Here is a 17,650-nt window from a genome sequence, read left to right on the forward strand (position 1 = left end):
TGCAGACGTCTTCCTCACAGCCCATAAATTAGCACAAGAAATGTCGGAATAAACTAGAAAGAAAACATTTTCTTTGTCTTGAGACTGTGAGAGTTTAGATGTTTACTTAAATCATGAGGTCATCATGGCGTTGCTTCATCTGTTCATAACTCAGTGCTTCAGAGATGCAGCTAAAGCTGAACTGATGCAGTTATCTTACAGCTCGCAGCTTTCTCCCAGACACACCGCTGCGTGAACATCTGCACATTTATGCTCACTGCTAACAAAGTGCTAAACATAACATAATTAACATATTAAAACATAAAACAAAAGAACAGAAAACAAAACTGTAAAGTTTAAAACCAGAAAATGTAAAAACAATGAAACAAATAAACAATAAGAGCAATAAAAGCAAACTCATTCTGGGTAAAAATGCCAGTGAAAATAGGTGGGTCTTAAGAAGAGATTTAAAATGAAAACAGTAAAATGAATCTATGGATCTTTTTCGTTCTAATGTCCCCAGTTGACAAGTTAGTATCGACCTCAAACCTTCCACCTGGTTAACCTGTTGTCTTGATAAATTCACCAGAACTTCCAGCAACAGTCCTGCTTCACTCCTTTCCCAAACCTTTCAATCGTCAACAACAGAGGCCAGAACAGTGTGACATTATGAGGTTAGCGCTGCTGAGACAGAGACATCTGTCAGATGAGTGCTTTTCTTGTTGGCTGCAGGTAGTTTCAGCCCTCTCACAGCTTTTTTAACTCGGTATTTATTTGTGTGTGTGCTGGTAAAGTAAATGGGTGTAATCCTCTCTTGCTATATTTTTGCTCTGACTAGCAGTGATGTTTTTCCATTTAGACTATTCTGGTATGAGTTTCTGGGATTTGCCTTTTATATAATACTACAGTAGATAATAGGGGCGGGAAAATCGAATAAAAAAATTGAAAATTGGGTTTTTTTTTTGTTTCACGATTTTAAAAACGATTTTTTTTTTGTCAAAAAAATATTTTTTTTTTCAATTAAATAAAAATAATCCATTATAAAATTTTGTCATTTTTATTGTTTTTATTTATCTTTTTACTTTTCTTCTTGGGCATTATAGCAGCAAAATGATGGTCTGCCTGCTCTGTAGTTTTTCCCTCATTGAAATCAAAAAGATTGTTTTAATTTTTTTTATTTTCAATCTACAAAATTCAGCAATATCAAAGAATTGTGAGAACCGCAATTTAAATCGAATCAGGACCCAAAAAATATTAAGGAATTGAACCGGGACGAAAGCGTATCGTCACAGCCCTAGTAGATAAAACTTGCTGTTTCCTCTCATGCCATCAATCTAGATTTGTTCAATTTAATAGATGTCTCAGATCAGGTGACTGCACAAACTTAAAAAAAAAAAACTGCACAGAAAGCAGAAGCAACGGATGCAGCTGTGAGCTTGAGATGAGCAGGTGCATGTAAACATGACGTGTTGTGAGGAATCATGTCACGAACCCAGAAGCTGAGACTCGGGAAAGGATACTGCTTCTCGCAGCTGAGGAGCCACATGACACAAAACGCACGCGTACATGCGTGCATGCACATCCTCAGGCTAGTTGTGTTATCAAAATGATGGAAGCTCAGGCAGGTGAGTTGTTTTAGACGAGGAAGACATCTACTGAGGCTTCGCTCTGAGTGTCTCCGGCGCTTCAACAATCTTCCAAACTCAGTAAAACGACAAAATCCTCCAAAAGGTGCTGAAGTATTTCCTTTCATACGGTTTCTCCTGCAGCACAGGACATACCGTCCTGAAGCTGTGTGAGCTGCATGTTACAGCAACATGTTTAACTCATGGACCTTTCCACGTCCTGTCCTCATTATATATTAACTGATATCTTCTATCAACATATTAATATGACATTTAGTCTCCTTGTAACATTGCGGTAATGCTGCACATGATGACGTAATGAACTGAGGCTAGAACCACATCTGTAGCATCAGACCAGCTGAAGGAAGGGCAAGATGAGCCACATGTATTCATAAAGCAGGTGTGTAAGTGGTCAGATCCTCACTGCATGCCGTCGTCTTGCAGTCCGTCTTCGCCGCATTACTCCGACCATTCATTCTTAACCCCGTGGTGTTTTCCATCAAAGCGGAGGAACCAGATGGAGCACTTTTACTCCTACTTTAGCAGACCTGTCTGAATAGTCAGAAGTGGGAGTTTCTGATTGTTGTGAGATACAGTTCAGACAAAACAACTTGCCACAAGATGAAGCCTGCAACACCCCACATCATCTGCCTGCAGCAGCATCGGGAGCCCCTTTCTACCTCTTAAAGCTGGGGAATTGTTGGTGAGATGGAGAACGGGGGCTTTATGTGTCTTTGTGTGTATCCAGGATAATATCGAAACAACTCAACGTGTGGTTGCAAGAAGGACTCACACGGTAACACAAAAAGGTGTGACATCATCAGGGACGCACAAGAGTTCCTCCTGACAGGAGAGGAAAATAAACCGTGACGCTTCTCGCTCTCAGCCCCTCCCTCTGGTGAAAACGCTCAGCTCTGTTTATTGTGTATCTCGTTTTCTCCCGACCTCAACAAGGAAATCTTTCATTCCTTTTCAGTTTTTCACCTGGTTTTCCACATTTCACCAGACTCCATCACTTCTCTTTGCTGGACTAATTGTCTCTCCCTCAGCAACCCCCCCCCCCCCCCCCCCCCTAACACATTTCCTCTCTGTATGTAAATGATTGCCATCCAGCTGCAACCCTGGGAGATGAAAATAGAAAATCTGAATGTTTTCCACCCGTTTCTGAGAGCAGGACATGGAAACATGTGTTGACTACAGCGGAATAAAACAACATAAAACAGGAATATTAACATTGTACTCACTGTAAACATGAGCTGGCATCCTCCCAGTATATAATCCAGAAAGGTATAATCATGTGTAATCTGAATAAGAAGGAAAAGAGAAGAGGTAAAGGTTGATATGTTGTTATACATACTGGGATTTATTAAGTTGTCAGACTTTTAAAATGGAATTTAAATGAATAAGTGGCTTTTTACTTCCAAGCTCTGAAATATGTGTTAAAATGACAAACATGTATGTTTCTAATATAATGTTCCACCAATTCAACACCACTTATTATGTTGTTGCAGCACAATTTGCACTTCAGTTACTCTGAATGTTTCGGATGGATTTTGCTCTCATTAGTCTCTAATCCCTCGCTCCAGCCAACAAATAGAAGGACTATTTTCTTCATTTGTAGAACTGAATGTATGTGTCTGTACAAAGGCTTTTTCATGATGAAAAGGAGGATGAAGGAAAAGAATCAATTATGAAAGCTTGTCATACACATTCCCAGCTTTAATGTTGTTCCAATATGCAGCTAACGACTCCACGTTTCAGCTTTATGGGTCCTCTGTGGGGCTCCTATCTCCTGCACTAATTAGTTATTTACAAGTCGTTATGAACGCCCAGTTAGAAATGTGTCAGCTGAGGCGAGTCTGATGATAGATCATTAACGTGTGTTTGGAAAATGAACACGTTGATTTGTGAAGCGAGGTGTTTCTCTTATCCGCAGTTTTGGATTTAAAGGTGTCATATCCTGGTCTTTTCATGCACTGTCCTCTAACTGTTTTTAAATAACTGTTTAAAATCTTATTAAACCAAAAAAAAAATTTAAATGGCTTTTTCCGACCTTTTATTTATAACAAAACTTTTCTTGCAAGAATTCACATTTTTATCAACCTAGATATGGATTAAAATAATGTTAATGAGCTGCTCGCTGATTGGTCGATGGAAGTCCGGAGTCGGAAGGAGGGCGAGGCCAGTAGTGTCCATGCTAAAAACATTAGCGGCTAGTGATAGCAGCTAACAGCTTTCTGAATTCAGCATTGATGTCTGAACCGGACTCTGAGCCTGAGAGAGAAGATACCGAGATGGTGGAAGGAGCACGTTTACAACAAACTGTTACATGTTGATCTGTCTTTCCTGCCGTCTCCACCCCAACCAGTGGAGGCAGATGCCTGCCCTTCCTGAGCCGGGTTCTGCCGGAGGTTTTCTTCCTGTTAAAGGGGAGTTTTTTCCTTCCCACTGTCGCCGCATGCAGCTCAGGATGGGGGATTGGATTGAAGTCATGTCTCGATGCAATCAGTTGGTTTCTATTATAGGATATGTATGAATTGGCGCAAAATGATGTGTATGTTGACTTGTGTATGTTAAGTGCCCTGTGACAACACTGTTGTGAAGCGGCGCTAAACAAATAAAGTTGAGTTGAATTGAATTGAATGGTAAAGTCGTCATCCTTAATGTCTGCTCGCCTTCACTCTCAAAAATAGAGGTACGAGATAGGGACAATTCTGTACCTATAGGTACATTTTAAAGAAATGTTCTCTCAAAAGTACAATACTGGTCTTTAAGAGACCAGAAGCACACCTTCAGAATACAAAAAAGGGTTCAAAGTGACATAAAGTACAAATTTGTACCATTTTAACCATAAGGGTACCTGCAGCATCGAAAAATGTTTGTCATGACAAAAACTATTGTTAGCAGCAGTGCTTTAAGTGGGCCGGTACGCAGCGGTACGCAGCGGTACGCAGTACTGGCACTTTTAAATTCTATCCTTTTGCGTACCGGTACTATTTTTTACAGCGTATGGTGCATACTGGGACTTTTACCAGCTTTTCTTCAGCAATCAGTATACCCCCCTACGACTTCACCACATATTACAACTGATATTTGATGATTTTATTTTTTATTTTTAATTTTTAAAAAGTCACCTCAAAAGAAATGTATTGTTAAGACCGGTTTAGATGCACAACACTTGCTGTAGCCCACAATGTCAGTGTTTTGAATTTTTGAAGTTTATTTCTAGATTAAAGATAAGATAATATTGCTAAGTGGAATGGACCAGGCCTAATGCTGTGAAAAACATAAAAAACATAACTTGATAAGGTGAGGTTGAACTTGATAAGGTACAAAAATAGACCAGAACTGAAGGGTACAGAAATGTCTTTTAAAAGAGTACACCCCCAGCGACAAGCATTTGTACCTTTTTAGGTACAAGCTGGTACCTCTATTTGTGAGTGTGTTGCCTGTTCAGATAGCATGTTGACAACGAGGCATGTCCTTCATGTTATGTCTCAGTTTTATGAGATGTAAATGAGATGTAGATGTAACATTTATCAGATGTAATTTATGGCTCTGGATCAGCAGCTCTGGATTCTGGGCTACTGCTCTGTGGTTTTACATGTTTCCCTGCTGCAACACACCTGTTTCAGAGCCGTGTCAGCTGAATCTAAAACCAGCAGGACACTGGTCCAAAGGGTCTGCAGTAGTGTGCCCCTGTTTTTGGTGTTTTTAAACACAAATTTGTACCTTGTTAGAAAAGAAAGACTTCTGAAGCAGACTTCTTATCAGTGACATTCAGCATATGAGGTGCCATGACTTTAAACTGGGGATCATGAATTTATCCAACCATATAAAAAAAGCTAAATATTTTACATTTTAAACAAACAAAACAAAAATTTGAGAACATAGAAGACATATTCAGACCACGTGATGCTGAAAGAAACTTAAAAAAAACCCAGATGGTCGAGGCCTCTTTTAACAAGTTAAACGTTAACGTTCAAATCAGACGAAGACTCAACAAGTCCAACCTGAACCCCGACATGACCTGGCTGACCGAATGATTATGTTACTGACTCGTGTTAAATAGTAGCATGGTGGCGGTTTGTGCTTTTGTTTTTGTGCTGATATAGTTTTGTTTGTTCTGTGAGGTCATTTGTTTATATTGCTGTAAGTGTGTGAAAATAATAAACGGTTCGATACCAAACAGTGTGACGCGTCTGGAAGGTTAGCACATCGTGGGTTTGCAAAACTGCATCTGAGCAAATTACAAGACTTCTGAAACGACGTCCTTCAGACAGACAAGACCAAAGTCCTGTCTTGACACAAAAAAACAAAACAATATCAGCACACACACCTCCTACCAACTACCAGCATGGTGGTGGGGGGATGATGATCTGGGCTTGTGCTGCAGGAGCTGCTCAGCTGCATATCAGCGTACTCTAAAGCTAGACTTTATATTTACCCTGAGATGAAGAACTTTAATTTTAACTGAGAGTTTAGTTTCTTTTTCACTTGACTGAAGATTCAAAGCTTCATTTAGTGTCCTGGATTTATCCAATCTAAATTGCAAACACACACACACACACACACACACATACAACAATGAATTCAGCTGTGTTATATAAAAGTGTATAAAAGTGTAAACATTTTCCAGTTAAGAGAGAGTATATTTGGCCTGAGAGGAACTCCACTGTGTTTCTACAAGAGGAGTTCAGCTCTGGAACAGCTGCAGTAAAGAAATAAAATCATGTCAATCAATAGGAAAATTTAAACAAATGATAAAAGATGATATAATTAAAAGTTATGAGGCAAAAAAGGTTATTTTTATAAAGCAATGTTTGTTGGATTCTATGATTTATTGTGTGTATTACGACTGTATACTGTTTAAGTTTCATTGTAATGGAATTTAATGTGTATTACTGTATTTTTCATGTTGTGACAATGTTACGGTGTCATTGATAAGACAGTTAGATAAGAGCCCAACTTCTTCCAAAACCCTTTTTCAAACTTAGGAAGCTTATTTTATTAGTTGTTTGTTGTAACCAAAATTTGTTCTTTTAAAAGTTTTTTTTTAGTTCGAAATAAATAAACAACTCCAAAGTGTCCAGATTACCTATTGTATTAAACCACATTCTTACTTCCTAAAAGACATTTTTTTCAACCTAATTAATCTGAGGCAACCGAAATACAACATGATAAAATATGCAAGTAGATGTGAGAGGTGGGAAAAGTGTCTTGTGCGTGTTTAAACAGGTCTAATGTGCCGAGCTGATCGTGGTCTAACAGGGAGAAGACAGCAGCGTCTGTCTTTTGCAGCAATACTGATCAGAATTTAAATGCAGGCTCTAGATTAAGACTGTAATGCAGCTCAGACAATGTTGCATCTGATTCTCCATCCTCACCTTGCAGGACTTGACAACGATCACTCCCGAGTTCTTATAGTTCTTCTTCTTCTTCTGTTTTTTGGGGTTGATGCAGTCGAACTCCACCTGAGGAGACAGAGAAGAGCTGGAAACAGAGGAAGCTGGATGACAGCACAGAGGGAATGAGGAGATGGGGAAATGTTTGGAGACAGAAACTGTGGCTGTGCTCACTAACTTCCTTTTGACTGACAGACTCAGAGATGGATTAAAAACCAACTGTACTACAGCGGCACGCTACACCCCTCGTGTTCCTCCTACGCAAACGCAGACAAATGATTTGAGTCAATGCAATGCAGATTAAGAGGAAACGAAGAGCGAGCAGAAAGCCTCAAAGACACTAGATATGAGTGTGTTTGATCAAAAGAGACGTTTGACACACACGGAAACGACACGCTTTAAGTCATTGGCTGATTCAGAGGATGGGTAGCTCTAAACGCCTTGTCGTGTTCCTTGAGCTCAGCTAAAGACGCTTTTACATCTCAAAAGCACCTCTCATTTGCCTTCCCCCTTTTTACACATTCTGTCTCTGTCTCTCCATCCAGCCTCCGTAGCCATCCCCCCTCCACATCATTACCACACATGAAGCGACGCGGTGGGAAAACAAGTCATGAGGCTGCTCTGGCACAACCGCGCACGCACCAACATGCTAATGAATGAGCTGTTGTGTGATGTGTGCATCTTTAACATCTTTAGCAGGCTGGAAATCCCACAGAAAAGAGGAAATCTCAGTGGAATTATCTGCATTAGTGTGATTGTCCAACACAGATGTGACTAAATGTGTTTAAACACCAGATTTAGCAGCAAGAGGCAGACATGTGGTCAGTGAAACAAAGGTTAATGTCACCTGGCTGATGGCTCTTCATAACCAACATCCATGCTGTCCGAGACGCATAACGTTACGTTTTTAAAGGCTCTAACTTCACCAGTATGGGACATGGAGTATGCTAATTTATCAGGTCCACCTTGCTGGTACCGGGTTGGATCCACTTCTCCTTCAGAACTGCATTAAGTCTCGGTGTCCTAGATTCATCAAGGTGTTAGAAACATTTTGCTCCTGTCACATTGACACGATGTGCGCTAGAAACTGATCCTGGACTGAACCAGACTGACAAAATCTGCAGCAACCAAGATTCAGTCAACAGAAAGGAACAGTGAATGCATCATGATGGGATGTAGGCTGAGATGTGTCCTAAATGCTGATCGGAGTTTTACCAGGTCAGATTATTTACAGTTATTATTCAGATTCACAGTTTTTGATCGGTTATTGATCCAAACACGGATGTTTTTACCAGGAAGGAAGAAGTTATTTTTCCCTCAAAACATCCTAATTTGTGGCCACATCAGTGATGAGTTCTATTTTACTGCGATGACAAGCAACTCATTATTCTTAAGCTTGTTTTTATCCTCCACGAGAAGCCAGAACTTTCTTCTTGTTCTCGAGGCTCCGAGAAGAAAATGACGTCATTTTGTTCTCGCGGACGCGTCTGAAGACGGTTCTTGACACATCGGGCTGACAGAACTTTTTTGCTGCGGGGCTCAGAGAAGTACCGTGTGATTGGTCGGATATTTGAGGTGGGCGTGGTTAACACGGAGAAATCATGAAGTGGAGTTGCTGCTTCCGCGTTTTTCCTGCTGCAGGTAAAACGGATTGTTTTGGTAAAACAGCTGATCGAGGTGGTGAGAAAGTACGAACACTTTTACATGTGGCATTAAAACACTCGGACCCAGCCGCGTGCACGACCCGCCCTGCCGCGTGCACGACCCGCCCTGCCGCGGACGAAGTTGCTCGTTAAATATGAAACTAGAAAGCTGAAACTAGAGAGCGGAAACCTCCGCCAAGCACAATGTTAAAGAATCCTATTAAACATTCCTGGATCCAAACGGTGATCCGGATTACCACCAGAATTGAGTCAGTTTTTCATTTTCACATTTCCAACAACTCTTTATAAAAATCCCTCCGTAACCTTTTGGTGGAGGTAACAACCGGGTTCATTGCACATAAAGCAGACATCGCCCCCCCAGCAGTGATCCCTCCCCGCTTCTCAGTTCTTGCTTCTCGTGGAGGATGGAACAAGCTTTAGACTAAGGACAAATGTCTATCTGAAGACCTAGCGGTGTCATTTAATCTGGAATAAAGCGTGATGTCACACATGGTCTCTCTGTGTTGATCTCCACTATGAAAGGCCACATGAACGCCTCGAGCCAGCGAGCATCGCAGGACATATTTCTGAAGCAAAACAGCAAAGAATGGAGTAAAATGTTCCCCTGAAGGCAGACAGAATCCAACATTACCTCTAAAGCAGGGTCCAACCTGCAGGTTCTGGTGCTTCCCTGCTACAGCACACCTGATTCAATACCACACCTGGTGGCATCCAGTTGCCTACTCCTGCACCAGCCTGTTAAAGAGTCATTGGTTTGAGTCAGGTGCGTTGCAGCAGGGAAACACTAAAACCTGCAGGATGGCAGTACTCTCAACAACCAAATAAGTTGGCGAAGAAGTTGTTGGATCCAGAAAGGGGCAGAACCTGGATTGACAGGAGCTGCTCTTCTTCTCCTGGACAAGTAACAACAGAAACGTTGTGAGTTACTTCGACATGTTTTGGGCTGATTTGGTTTTGCTTGGTGTGTTTGCAGACGAGGTGAATCGGGGGTGGGGGGAAGAGGTAGCGGGAGATGTGGCCCACGGCACACTTCGTTTTGATCTCTTTAATTTTCAGTTTCTGGTTTTGTGTTGAGCCTCACTTCACCTTTGGGCTTTCTCTCATTCTTGTTCCACCTCGTCTCCTCTTCCTGGCAGAAAAGAGTTTGACCAAAAAATCTATTTCAACATCCTTTGCTGAAGGACAACTCCTCCTAAAATGTCTCTAGAGGAGCGGAGAGGTGAGCTGGGACAGCTAGGGACAAGGATGCACTTATGTGTCCTTTAAAAACATGAATAACATACAAAACAGGTTTAAAGCATGAAAACAACCTCATGGATTCAATCTAACACAAACTTACACATTTTTAGGAACCCTGGCAGAAAATTTGGGTTTCATTGTGGCTGAACATGAGTGGATTTAATGGAAACCTGCAGGAACTTAACATAAAACCACAACAGCATCAGAGTTTTACCTCCACTGAGTTCTGGGCTTCACTCATCTTGGCAACTGTGGTCTGAAACTCTCCGATGAAGTCGTGGCCTCCATCATTATCATAATCATAACACAGCACCTGTCATGGGGCACAGCACATCGGCATTTTGTCCTTGACGCAGTTTGCTTTGTCATTTCCATAAATATTATTCATTATAAAAAGATTTTCTGGTGTCTCCACGTTTCCACATGTAAAATAATGAAATCTGTAAAATTTTGACACTTCCACTCATAATGCATCACAGCTGATGTGATGTGGGGTAGTAATAGCAAGCAGGGCCTCGTAAAAAAGCCCTTTCAGCCAGAATACGTCAGTCTCTTCCCACTAACCTTGATGTTTCTGTCCACATCTCCATTGCAGAGGGAAATGAGAGGCACGGTGAAGGGTTTCCATAATGGATCTAATGTGTTCTTTATTACCTGATGACACAGAAACAGGTACATTATCACCACGTATACAACAGAAGAGTATTTAATAATGACCTTAATGTGTCTGTGGTCCCAGTTATAACCTGTAGAACCGGATGCAGCTCATGTAATGACCAGATCAGTCCTTCTTGCCTCCAGTAAGGACTCACCTCTGTCCTGTGCACCAGCATCCATTTACCGTCCTCTCCCTGTTTGTGAAACTCCAGGTATGGGTCTGATTTACCAAAGAAATCCTGCATACAACACAGTAAACATGTTTATCAAGACAATCCCTGATTCAGTCTTTATTTCTGTCTTATTAAATTTCTCTACTGAATTGATTCATTACTGTAATTTCACATTAAAACACGTCTCCTGTTTAAAACTCCCACTGCTTAACCAGTACCCAAAGAGGAAAAATAATGTAAGCTGTGTAATTTGTGGAGATGGTCTATTGTTTGTTATTGAGAGTTTGCAGATGTTGTGTATTGTCATGTGGGCTTTGTTTGTGATTAGCTTGAATGCAAGGAAATGGATGTTTGCATTTGTATTCTGAGTGTGTTTGTGTGGGATCATCTACCCACCTTCTTATCTAGTTTACGCCCACTCAGGGTCAAAGTGATGATTCTGTTGTCAGACAGCTCCTGTGCTGTTATCTAAAGAAAAAACATGACACAGAAGTAGTTACGGCACAAATACCGACAGCTATGAACATGCAAACATCCTCACTGTGGTCCTGAACCGAGCTGGAACGGAGCTGCAAACGGAACTGATTACATACACATCTCCAACTGCATCATGTCATTGCTCTAAAACACCTGATTCAAACCAAATAAATCTCCACAGGATGGCCTGCAGCTCTGACCAAGCCTGGTAATGACCCATTCATCGGCAGCCAGAGGAAAAGCAAACAAAGAAAAAAAGGACCAAACCCCAGTGAGTAAAATCAAAAGCAAACTGCAGGAAAACAAGTGTGCATTTCAGGCTCATTAACTGCAAAATCCATATTCAGAACTGAAGAATTTTACAATTTACAAGTGCAAATAAAATTTTTAGGGACGGGCAACAGGAATTTCAGTCCACTGGTGTAAATAAACTAATCAAAACATGATTACAGTAGGTGAGAATAAGCTAATGCAAAATACAATGTAAAGTGGTCAAACTATCAAACTCAACAGATCTGCAGCTTAACATCACAACCTCATGCATCCGGCTCTAATCTTCACGTTCTGGTTCTGAAACTTAAACTTAGCTCAAGTGAATGAGCAACGGAAAAAGCATTTTTAATGTCAAGCTTGTGAAATTAGTGGCAAATAATGGTATGTGCTTTGCTAACATGGTATGTGCTTTGCTAACATCATATGTGCTTTGCTAACATGGTATGTGCTTTGCTAACATGGTATGTGCTTTGCTAACATCATATGTGCTTTGCTAACATGGTATGTGCTTTGCTAACATGGTATGTGCTTTGCTAACATGGTATGTGCTTTCCTAACATCATATGTGCTTTGCTAACATGGTATGTGCTTTGCTAACATGGTATGTGCTTTGCTAACATCATATGTGCTTTGCTAACATGGTATGTGCTTTGCTAACATGGCATGTGCTTTCCTAACATCATATGTGCTTTGCTAACATGGTATGTGCTTTGCTAACATCATATGTGCTTTGCTAAAATGGTATGTGCTTTGCTAACATGGTATGTGCTTTCCTAACATCATATGTGCTTTGCTAACATGGTATGTGCTTTGCTAACATGGTATGTGCTTTGCTAACATCATATGTGCTTTGCTAACATGGTATGTGCTTTGCTAACATGGTATGTGCTTTCCTAACATCATATGTGCTTTGCTAACATGGTATGTGCTTTGCTAACATGGTATGTGCTTTGCTAACATCATATGTGCTTTGCTAACATGGTATGTGCTTTGCTAACATGGCATGTGCTTTCCTAACGGTGTGTTCAGACCAAATGCGTTTTAAACGACGCTGGTCACTAAACTGCCACTTTTGTGTCCGACGCCCAAAACGCTCCCAACGCTCCTGCCGCATCTGCCGCTTGTGTGTCTGGAGCAAGCTGCAAACGGGGCGGAAAAGAGAAGAGGGAGGCGGCGCTTTTGTTCCGGTCAGTTTGAATGATGGCGGAGAGCCGCTGCCGCCGCCCCCAAACAAAGTGTTGCTAGGCAACGTATCCGACTACGTTGCCAAATCAGTAACATTCAGCTTTTTAGCAAGGAATGGTTATCCTAAATATTGCACAGAGTAATCGCATCTCAGCCTCGTGTCTGGGTTTACCACAAGAATGCTCCAGGAACTGCGAGCTGATCGCTCTGATTGGTTAACGCCCCGCGTCGAGCGGCCAAAGTTCAGCTTCGTCCATCTCTGGTGTTTGACGCGCTTAAAAAACGTCTTAAATTTTCGGCGCATTCCGCGCGGAACGCTGATGCCTGAAACGCTCAAGACGCGACGCGAGAAAGCTCGACGCTCCCTTGCCGCGCCTCCCCGTAGACTTTACATTGAAACCTGCCGCTCTTGACGCTCAAAACGCGTTTGGTCTGAACTCACCGTTACATGGTATGTGCTTTCCTAACATGGTATGTGCTTTCCTAACATCGTATGTGCTTTCCTAACGGTGCACATGCGATGAAAGATCCGGGTCCTAACTGTTATCAACATGTAAAACATTATGATCCAGTTGAATGTAAAGGAGTTAACACTTAGATAAAAACCTCTCTAGCCACACCTGAAGGACACTATATTGCCATGTTTTCAGACAGTATGTAATAAAATACTAGCGACTCATCTGCAGGTATGTGGCACTATTTCTGCTAGGATTTTTCTTTTATTATTGTCAGATTTGAAGATAATACTTTTTAAAACCAAACTAAGGTGTTTTAGATCGATCCCTCACAGAAATTCTGCACTTCGTCTGGAGCTCTGTGTTGTCGCTGATTACAAGGAAAACTCAGCCCATCATTGATTTGCAGTTAGACATATTAAACAACATTCTTACGATGAGCTACATAAACTGAGAGTTTAAATCCTAACACTTCTCTTCTGTGTGGTCATTCTGGTGAGAGCCTTAAACAACAGCATCCCAATAACATCAAGACGTGACAGTCAGGAGGAAAAGCTAAGGGAGAATTTGTTATTTGTACTGTCAAAAGTTCAAGTCATGATACCATGGTTGCAAGCAAAACAAGAGCAGCTGGAGCTTCGGTACCAGCTGGGGCCAAAACGCAAGAAAGACAAGCCAGGCTTCCAATAATAAATAAGTTCTCCCTGACCTTCCCTGCTTCGCCCCAAACAACATGAATACTTACAGATTTACAGGTTTTCCTTCAGGCAACGGTTCAGTGTGGGGTTTAGAATAAAGGAAGTTTTTAGTACAGACACTAAACAGTTTCATTTCTTCACCTACGACACACATTACAATAAATATCAGCTTTGTCAAAGCGAAAAAAAAACCCCTTATTATTTAGTTAATTCAGATTTTGAGTGAAACGTGTAAATCCCAGATCAGAATAACACCCGTGTACACATCACACTGCAGAAAAACTATAGTTTACACTTTCTTTACATAAAACATGTTAAACTAGCATAATAAGCTCATAGAATGGTGATTAATAGTACCACAAATGACAAATAATGCTATTAATAGCCATTCATGCTGTTTCCTCATATGTGACGTGTATACATACACACCACTGCCAACTCTGAAGATGAACCTGAAACTTGAAGTAAAGAAATGACTTAATCAGCTTGATCAGCTGATGAGCACACATTTAATACGTTACGTGTACAACACATGCTACTGGGGAAATAGGGAGTTAAGATCCACCAACAAGTTGTCACTGACATGACTGGATGTCTTTTAACTGCAGGAGTGAGCAGATGTTTAAGATTAGATCCCTGTATTAGTTTCCTCATAAATCTGGGAATGTTCCAGAGATCTACTGGAGGGATAGTGCGTAAGAATGCCAACGTCTGCACATTAGCTCAGGACTTGATGTAGAGATCCTGCACCCAAATTCTTCGTATTATGTCCCAAAAAGCAGCAGGTGAGATTATGTTCAAACACTGGCGAATCTCTCGGCGCATCCAGCATGTCAGCCAGTAAGAGTTGCTGCTTTGCTCCAGTTTCTGCTGGCCTATGAGCTGGTTTTTATTTGGTCTTTATTACTGTGGATAAATTCATAAAATGAGTAATGTTGGCTCCATCTTCTATTCTCTATATGTAAAAAATCATGTCCAGTTTTCTGCAACGTCAGAACAGTGATGCATCGTTAATGTGACACTTCCAGCTGTGAGGTGCAAGCATCACCGCGGGAAGCATTTGGATCATGCTATCTGCACATTCTCCTGAACATCCCAGAAATTCATATGTGAAAATGGATTTAGACGCGTTCATGCAGGTGTGTGCCAGCAGCACTAAAGAGAGCTTATAAAACATGGAAAGTGGCTGTCAGGAATGTGTTGCTGTTTACCGTGATGGATCCTTTGCCAGCTGGCTTCCCATTGGCTAAGATCAACGGTCTATGAAGTTTCTTATTGGACACAATCTAGAGGACAGACAGACAGAGACAAGCAGGACAGCAATCATTTACCTTCTGGATAAATTACAAAACACACATAGGAAAAAAGGGCTTGAACTGGACAACTTTATAAAATGTTTCGCCTGAGTAACTCCAGATCGGGAAGTTTTAAAGATTTTTTAATTGAAACTAGTAGTCAGATAAAGATCTAAATGCAAAGAAGTTTTTCAGTACCACTCCCAGTGTACAGACGAATTCTCCCAGGAAGTCATGTTCATAGAGCTGAGTGGCACACTTGTCTTCATCGAACATGGCGAAGCGAAGCTTCTGGACCTCCTCAAAGTGATAATCCACCTGGAACTTCACTCCAAACACCGGGTTCAGGTTGTTCACGGCTGTTTCGGTGCGCCCCAGCTGCAGACAAGAAGTAAGAGTTAAAAAGGGTTTTTTCAGCAAAATGAAAAAACTGAATCACAGCTGGTTGTTGAGGTTGTACTCATCATAACATCTAGATGTTTCACTATCTATTTAATAAACTGGACAGTCCTTTAACAATCTCATTTAATGATATTTTTAGCTGACGAACCTGCAGAGCACATTAGCGTTTTTATATCTGGTGTATTGTCCAAATAAGTTGATATTCAACACTTTACAGACAGTCGGTGCTCGGCCCTTTTCTCTTTTGATTGTACACCTCGTCACTCGGGGCAGTCATACACTCTCATGGCTTCTCCTACCACTGTTACGCTGATGACACTCAGCTTTTCCTTTCCTTCACACCAGACAACACAACCGTCTCAATGACAATATCAGCTTGCCTTGCTGATATCTCTGCATGGATGAAGGCTCGCCACCTTCAGCTCAATCTGTCCAAGACAGAGCTCATTGTCTGCCCAGCCAATCCTTCCTTACATCTGCAATTAAATGTGAAGCTTGACTCTATAATACTTGTGCCTACGTCTGCTGCCTGGAATCTTGGTCATGGTGGATGACCAGTTGACCTTTAAGATCCACGTTGCCTCGGTTGCCCGTACCTGCCGATTTGCTCTCTACAACATCAAGAGAATCAGACCGTACCTGACAGAACAGACGGCTCAGCTTTTGGTTCAGTCTCTGGTCATTTCACGCATCGAATACTGCAGTTCCCTATTGGCAGGTCTGCCTACATGCTCTGTTAAACCTCTGCAGATGATCCAAAATGCCGCAGCTGCGGTTTTCAACCAACCCAAATGAGCTCATGTCACTCCGCTGCTCATGATTCTTCACTGGCTTCCGGTCGCAGCATGCATCAAATTCAAAGCTTTGCTTCTGGCTTACAAAACAATAACTCAAACGGCTCCCGTCTACCTTCACTCCTTAATCCAGACCTACACTCCCTCTCCACAGTTATGCTGTACCAGTGAAAGATGCTTTGTTTTCCCGCCACTACATGGGCCAGACTCTTTTCCTCTGTTGTGCCACAATGATGGTGGAATGATCTCCCAAACACTGTCCGATCTGCAGAGTCCTTGCCTACTTTTAAGACTCAGCTCTTTAAGGAGCACTTCTGCACTTAAACTGCATTTCTCTGAGGAGTTTGAGAATTAGCTCAGTTCTTTGCAACAAATATTTGGTTTATTCTTTGTATTTCATCACAGAAATGTGGGGTGAAAAAAAAAAGCCTGTAGCGCTACATGCTAAGACCTGCGTCCTACAGGACTTGCAGTCCATTAGAATAGAATAGAATAGAATAAACACAACAGTTTTCTGCACTTTTCCAAATGTTTATTGTGCTCTATACAAAGAGTTAAATAAAGACCATGATGCTAAGAGTTCTGCATTGTGTGGTCAACCTTCATCCACAGAAAAGATCTTCATTTATTACCGTCGTGTGAGTTAAAGTTCCCCACTGTGTTGTGTTCACAGACGGCACTCAGACAGCCCAGAGTTTGTGGGTGTCTTTAAAAGCATCGTGATAATCATGCTCTTTACTACAACTCTTCGAAATAAGAGCATGTATGACTAATGCCGATTGACCTTGTTACTCTGAAGTCTGACTCACCTGGGACGAACAGCGTGCTGACCTGCCATTACAGAGGTCAGAGCTTATTTAGCCTGCCACTACCTCTGAATAAGAGCAAATCTAAAAGCAATTTGAATAGTTACAGCACTGATGCAATGATGATGCTGGCTGTGAAATATAAACACTGTGGTGAATCACGTCTGTCCGTGTGCTGATTCACATACATTAAACTAAACATGACATTCTGGGTTGTCATACTCTTTTAGGATGAAAACAAAACTAATGCCAGGATGTGCAGGATGACAGAAACAGCTGTTTACTTTTAGGCTGTAGCTGGCTGTTAAACTCTTTGGTAGCCAAAGATGCAGCACAGCAATAAAATCAGTCCATTGTTGACTCGGATAAGTTGCTTCTTGGATATTTTGTAAATGATTTGTTGCTGAAGTGGAGCATCCGTGTAAAAACATTTAGTTTCACATCATCGATATACAAATAGTTCCTGCAGTTTGATAATGTTCATTTCTGATCTAAAAAATTTAAGCAACAGTGAGCAAAATAT

General features: G+C 41.3%; 1 protein-coding gene across 1 annotated transcript in view; it reads right to left on the minus strand.

Moving 5' to 3' along the window:
* Nucleotides 1-17,650, minus strand: part of cpne2 (copine II) — a gene marked incomplete at both ends in the record, with an annotated part of 87,980 nt that overhangs the window by 57,857 nt on the left and 12,473 nt on the right. The window contains 8 exons of the mRNA XM_079260365.1: nt 2,849-2,908; nt 6,992-7,078; nt 10,127-10,225; nt 10,477-10,566; nt 10,725-10,808; nt 11,139-11,210; nt 15,042-15,116; nt 15,324-15,503. Of these exons, the coding sequence (XP_079116491.1) occupies nt 2,849-2,908; nt 6,992-7,078; nt 10,127-10,225; nt 10,477-10,566; nt 10,725-10,808; nt 11,139-11,210; nt 15,042-15,116; nt 15,324-15,503 (747 nt within the window). The remainder of the gene's footprint in view (nt 1-2,848; nt 2,909-6,991; nt 7,079-10,126; nt 10,226-10,476; nt 10,567-10,724; nt 10,809-11,138; nt 11,211-15,041; nt 15,117-15,323; nt 15,504-17,650) is intronic.

Source organism: Telmatherina bonti (genome assembly GCF_933228915.1).
Source record: "Telmatherina bonti genome assembly, chromosome: 2".
In the NCBI taxonomy this organism is placed as follows: Eukaryota; Metazoa; Chordata; class Actinopteri; order Atheriniformes; family Telmatherinidae; genus Telmatherina; species Telmatherina bonti.